The 6,800-nt window shown below is 43.0% G+C and overlaps 1 protein-coding gene across 1 annotated transcript; it reads right to left on the bottom strand.

Moving 5' to 3' along the window:
* Positions 1-1,084: 1,084 nt before the first annotated feature.
* col10a1a (collagen, type X, alpha 1a) lies at positions 1,085-6,181 on the bottom strand. The gene is made up of 3 exons (XM_008276909.1): positions 6,140-6,181; positions 5,645-5,768; positions 1,085-3,586 (listed from the first exon to the last, which is right to left on the bottom strand). The coding sequence occupies exons 2-3, from the start codon at positions 5,751-5,753 to the stop codon at positions 1,752-1,754; spliced, it is 1,944 nt and encodes a 647-aa protein (XP_008275131.1). The 5' UTR covers positions 5,754-5,768; positions 6,140-6,181; the 3' UTR covers positions 1,085-1,751.
* Between the last annotated feature and the right edge of the window lie 619 nt (positions 6,182-6,800).

The raw sequence follows: 6,800 nt of genomic DNA, 5'->3' as shown, positions 1-6,800 counted from the left end.
ATGGATGGATGGACAATAATTCAATAATCTAATATGGAATAATAAAGCAAACTTGAAGGGTCATTCTGCATAACAAATAATTATATAAAGATGTCACATGTTAATATATTTTTACTAAGGCAAATAAAGTATCTGAATAATTAGACCACTGACAAGACATTCTGATCATACATTTGTAAGGTGGCGATGGCTGAGTAGGTTGTCCGCTAATCGCGGAGTTGGCAGTTTGATGCCCTGCATGTGCCAAAGTGTCCTTTTGCAAAATAAGTTGGCTCTGATGGCAGGTGAGCTCCTTGCATGTGAGTGTGTGTGTGTGTGTGTGTGTGTGTGTGTGTGTGCTTTGTAGAGCCTTGTGAAACCTAGGAAGGTCAAAAGGTGCTATATAAGTCGCAGACCTTTTACTATATAACTTGGTAGTCTTCCTCAATATATTTTCTATGTATCTTCTTATTTCATTCATTTCTGCTCATGGGCTAATATGCATATCTGTCCTTCACAAGTCATTCTTCTACTCATTACTGTATTGTTATGATTTCTGTTATTATTTCTTTTGAATATTTTGGCAGCAGGTTAATCTTTCACTCAATCTGACACAAATTACTGTGGAAACCTTCCTTGTTTTCCATGAGCCCTGCTGAGTGATTGATTCAGTGGTGTGTAGGAAAGCTTGATGGGTTCAAAGCTTAGTTAGTTAGTTAGTTAGTTAGTTAGTTAGTTAGTTAGTTAGTTAGTTGCTAATAAATGAAATGCTCTATCAAGGTAGATTGACTTTTGTAACAATCTGTATTTGCACAGGATCCGCTGAAGACTTTCTGCATTGTCGTGTATAAGCCACCAAGTCACGTGTATGGGGAAGTTAGTGGACAGCTCAGTGTTGCAGCAAGGGAGCTGGTGTGATCCAGCTGCAGTGAGAGGTGGAGAGGTGGGTTGTGTTGAGCTACATCTAAGCTGTTTTAGGACAGAAAAGAATTCTTTTCATGGAAGCACCTTCTAAATAAACTTTGATGCTCAGTTATGAACTTTTAGGCATTTGATCATTTGATAAATGACTGGAGAAGGATTTCAAAAATGCTCTGAGACAAGATATTCGTTAAGACATCATTTATTTTTGGTCATTATGCTTTACATGTCATAATGCATGTCCAGGGATATAACAATGTTGTTGTTGAACAGTTTGTGTTTGCTTGACAGTATTTTGGTGACTTATTTCATTATAACGGTCAATTTGACCATTACCATTTCACAATATATTCAAGTCACATTTTGTTACAACATGTTGCACAGAAAAGCATTAGTGTACTTTTAATAAGATTATTGGTCACCCAAACAAACAAACAAACCAAAAAAAAAAAAAAACAAGGTTGTACAAAAACAAACAAAAACAGACAAACACTAAATTAAGAGTCACCAGTTGAAGTCAGTATAACAGGAACAGAGTGGAAAAGAAAAAAAAAAGTCAGGACACAACACAGTTATAACACCTCAATTTCACATGCTGTCTCCATTACAAAAGCTCACTGGTAACTTTGTGGATTGCTTCCCCCATCCCTGATCACCTGTTTTCATAAATTAGTTTTCCTTCTTCTAAGCACCTATTTTCTTGTAGTTTTCAAGTTGAGATGCTAACTATTCCTCAAAGAAGGGTGAACTGCCTGCCTGTTGGGTTGAGGAAAAATGAACAGGGAGTTTACTTTGAGAAATAGATTGCAAATTTAGTTGGTTCGGCTTCTGGGAACTATTGTATCAACGTATCACGTTGAAGCAATGAGGAACCCAGAGAAAGAGCAGTGGACATTCTCAGCGGCAAAGACACCATTGGCCTCCTCATCTGGGATCTGGACGTAGACTGTGTCCTGCTCATCGAGCAGAAGGACAGCGCTACCAGACATCTGGTCCAGGAAGCCCTTGTTGTACTCATCATAAGTGAACATAACAGGCTGGCCATTCTTGTACAGAGCCACCAGGGCATGAGCTCCATTCACATGGATGCTGTAGGAGAAGTAGTAAACTCCAGGAACCTGGCAAGTGAAAATGCCTGTCTCAGGGTCATAGTGATTCTCAGCATTGTACACGATCTGGTCAAACTTAATGGGGGTGCCAGCAGCAGGGTAGGGGGTGGCCAGAGATGCAGTGAAAGCAGACATGGGGGACTTGACCATGACCTCACTCATGCCCATACCCTTCTCGAACACAACCTCACCAGGAGGACCAGGAGGACCGGGGGGACCAGCTGGGCCAGTCTCTCCATCAGCTCCATTATCACCGGGAAGACCAGGGGGACCCTGAGGTCCAGGGACACCCTTGGCAGCCAAACCAGCAGGGCCAGGAGCACCAGGGAGACCTGGGTGTCCCTTAGCGCCATTAGCACCAGCAGGACCTTGAGCTCCAGCAGGTCCTCTAGGACCTGGAGCACCATCAGATCCAGAAGCACCGGGCTCACCTGCGCGGCCAGGATGACCTTTGGGTCCAGCAGGTCCTGGAACACCTGGGGCACCTGGGGTACCTGGGGCACCAGCATGGCCTTTGTCACCTGAGGGTCCAGTGGCACCTCTGGGTCCAGGAGGACCAGCTGCACCTGGATAACCCTGCTTACCCTGGAAACCCTGAGCTCCCTGATCTCCCTTGTGTCCCTTAGGTCCCTGAGCTCCAGTTGCACCTGTGTCACCTTTAGGGCCAACAGCACCAGGTTCACCTGGGAAACCTCTTTCACCCTGAGGTCCACCAGGACCAGTGGGGCCAGTTGCACCAGTAGCACCAGTATATCCTGTTGGACCTTGGTCACCCTTAGGACCTGTGGCACCTGTGCTACCTGTAGCCCCTCTCTCTCCCTTCTCTCCATTTGCACCTGGCTTTCCATATCCGGGGACTCCAGGGGCACCAGTAGCTCCAGCAGGTCCCTGGTGGCCTTTAGGGCCAGCTGAACCAGGCAGACCTGGAGCACCATTCTCACCTGGCTTACCTGGAAGACCTACACCTGGGGCACCAGTGTGTCCCTTGGGTCCCTGGGGTCCCATAGGACCAGGGGAACCATCTCTACCTGGGCTACCTGACTTTCCTGGCTCACCGGGTGCACCTGATTTTCCTGGCTTTCCAACTCCACCCACACCTGGCTGTCCAGGTGGGCCCATAGGTCCTTCAGGTCCTGTATCACCTTGAGGTCCTTGAACTCCTACCCCTCTATCACCCTTAGCACCAGGAAGTCCAGGAACACCTGGATGTCCTTTCAGGCCAGGTTCTCCTCTAGGTCCCATTGCTCCAGGAAGACCTGAAGGTCCAGGCTTGCCAGTAGCAGACAGACCAGCAGGTCCGGGGCTTCCAGCAGATCCAGGGACTCCCCTAGGTCCCTGAGGGCCAGTGGCTCCAGTGTCTCCCTTCTCACCATTTTCTCCAGGGCTGCCAGGTTTGCCAGGACCACCTGGGGATCCAGGCTTGCCAGCAATGGAGCGGCCAGGAGAACCAGGAGGTCCAGGAGGTCCTTGGGGTCCAGGCAGGCCTTCACCATTCTCACCTGGGGCACCAGGAGGGCCAGCAGGTCCCTCAGGGCCGGGCTCACCTGGAGGACCAGGCTCACCTGCTACTGACACCACTGTGAAGAGTGAAAGAGAGACCATCATGAATACACTAAAACAAACAAATAACAGACACAAAGTTGCTAAATGAAGCACTCACAGGTGGTGTGCTGCTTTGTTATATATTACTGTCACTATAACATATATGTTCTGTGACAATGGTGTAGTAAAGTTTGAATCCAAGATGTCGACTGTGTTCAAGAGCATGTTTTAAAACCTCTTGTTCAGTTCATTGTACACTGTGATGGACCTGTAGTCTGTGCATATAGTGATATCATCAGTCTACTTCATACCTCCAGTACTTATAACTTTATTTTAAAGCACTGAAAGTGCAAGAACATGGATGCACTTGAAAGATTTCGGGTCTCAGTTTGTCTGAGTATGAACAAGTTTTGTAAGTGACTTGTTGACTTGCAACAGGCTCTTCAGCAATCAAATGTGACAGAAATTGTAACTTTCAAGAAAAGTTGTCCAGTGAGTGTTGTTCTCCTTCATGGTTTCATCATAAAGTCAGAAATTGTTGAAGTATTATCTCTTGATTGGTCCTTTTTCAATGCTTCCTGGAGGTGGGGAAGAAATGCTGTATAATTGCAAAGTATGACTACATGGTGCTGATTCACTTATTTAAATAAAATCTAATTTGTATTTTTGAGCCTTTAAAATAAACGTAATAAATGTGTCTCGGCTTTCTTTAAAAAAAAAATACTGTACTGTCATTTGGGCTTGTATTTAATTATAATATAGAAAAACCGTAAATAAAATAAAACTGATTGTTCATAACTTGTTTTATTACTATTTTAATATGGAGCACAGGTCAAAGACATCTTGTGACTTGTTTGTGAAACAGTAGTTCTAAATGAGGAGTTTTTTTTATTTGCTGCCTTCATGTGGTCACATGTGTTTGAGTGTAAAAAGCTCACTCCCTGGCTAACTCTAGCTTAGTTTGGATAAAGCCAAACAGATGTTTCTACTTCTGTGTTAAGCAGGCACACCCAAACAAACCACACTGCTGGGTGACTGGACTGTAATTGTTAGTGTCAAACTAAAAATAATCCACTAACAGCTACTTTTCTAAATAAAAATAGCCGTATGTTGATTCACATAAAAGCATAAAAACAAAAACATTACATATTTTGTATTGCATTTTAAGAAACACTCAAGACCACACCATCATTTCTATTTTTAAGGTGCAGAAAATTGTTTTCTTGTAAGACTCTGAATAGATTGGAAATCTGGATCTCCGTCATGTTTTGCAAAGGAAATCTCTGGGAAAGTTAACTTTGTGCTAAAAACAAACTGAATTGTGCCTTGAAAAACTTGAGGCAACATTTAGAGTAAAAATTAAATGAGAAAACATATCTGCCAAATTTAATGCACTAAATGCAGCTAATGCAGCAGTAGCCTTATAATATTCTGCCCCTCAAACTGTCAGATGTATAGATACAACAAACAATAAAACACACAACAGTAGGAACAGATGATTTAACGATAAACATTGTGCACCAAAACAGAGCAGGCACAATAAATATTTAAAAAGCATCTTGCACGTTAACCACCATTATTTATAAATGTTAAAAATATTAAAAAGTATTTCATTAAAAAAATGTTGTTCATGCAAAAAAAACCCTACAAAATTCTATGAAGAATATAACAATAAAGTTGCAGATTTGATCCAATGTAGGATTTCTAGCAAGAGAAAACTGCTTAGTGTTATTATTCATCTCCCAGATCTAAACAGACTATGTGATTGGAGAGACTTGCAAACTGCTGTAGCCAATCAGAACACAGGACGGTCCCAGAGCAAGGTGGAGTTCAATTTTCAAAGTAAAGTGCAGCTGTGGCCAGCATCTGTCTGACTGCTTACAGAGCTGCTGTTAGCCACAACAAAGATGTTAATTTGCTCACTTAAGATTCAAAGGTAAGGCAAGACTGTCACGCTCAAGTAAAGATCACGTTTAGGCAAGAAAGTCTGACTTTATAGGAAACTTTCTCTTTTTGCTTTAAAATGAGAAGTGCTTGCATGGTTTCCCATCAGAAGCAGACTTTATACAGAGAAAGAGGCTGTGCTTTCTTACCATGGCTCTTCACAGGGTAGGGCATCACCTTCTTCACCACATACCCCTTTCCATGGGCAGCTGTGGAGGCCACCATGAGGAGGAGGAGGCTTGCTACTCGCATGTACATCTTGCAAGGTCAAGCCTGTAGGGGAAAGAAGAACAAGACAGTCAGCACAAGGTGGAAAGAGTTTGCAAACTTTTTCATTTTAGCTTTGAGCACAAAAACAGCTAAGTGTACATGCTCTACATTTCTTTGCAAAAATTCAGTAGACAGGGAATAAGATAGGATATGTTAACGTAGCAGAGTGTAAATCTCAATCTTTATCCCAGTCACAGCATCCTGGATCCTTCAGGACTCTCTGACTATCACCCCAGAAGCTCCAAACCAGCCAAGGTCTGCCCTGCTATCCCAGTCTGCCATAGGGAGCACTCAAGGCCTAGACAAAGCCTAGATGTTGCCTACACTCCTCCAGAGATAGATGCAGCTAGAGTAGTAAGAGAAATCACACGTACCGGTGTCCAAAGAGGGGAAAACCAAATCTCTTCAGCACCAGTGAGCTCCTGGTGCTGCTGTATATCCTTAGGGTAGGAGCACAACTGAGGATATGCTGCCTCCCAGTACAATGATGTGGGTATTTATACCATATCTACCCCTTGCATCATTAAAAAAAAAAAAAAGCCCCCACCACGCAAGTACCTCCCTCCCCGGAGCTAGGCTGTAATTAGCAGACAGATCTGCCCAAAGCGGGCATGTCACATCAGGGTGCCTCAATGTCTTGAATATCCAGACACATGATTATCACTTATTTCAGTCTTCTTTTGAACTTGAAGATATTCACTTTGAGAGGAAATAAATAATAAAACAAAAAGAACACATATACAAAGAGTACAAACAAGCTCTGCAGGAGGAATAAAGTAAAGACACCTTTTCACTTGCAGCTTTGTTAAACTTATATTTATAGTTTTACGGCAACATTTATGCTTCAAAACTGTCAGGGTATGTTTATGTAAATATATGTTTTTAAAACCTTCTGCTTAAGTATGAACATGTCTGAAAATAGTCAAAGCAGATCTATAAAAAAAAAAAAGCCAGACATCCAAATCTGTCGTGGCACCTGTGTTGCTTTACAAAGCTTGCATTGAGGATGTACAGTACAAGACTCATCTCCAAATT

This window comes from Stegastes partitus, unplaced genomic scaffold (genome assembly GCF_000690725.1).
Source record: "Stegastes partitus isolate 25-593 unplaced genomic scaffold, Stegastes_partitus-1.0.2 Scaffold83, whole genome shotgun sequence".
Taxonomy (NCBI): domain Eukaryota; kingdom Metazoa; phylum Chordata; class Actinopteri; family Pomacentridae; genus Stegastes; species Stegastes partitus.
This window is presented reverse-complemented; position numbering and strand designations above follow the sequence as displayed.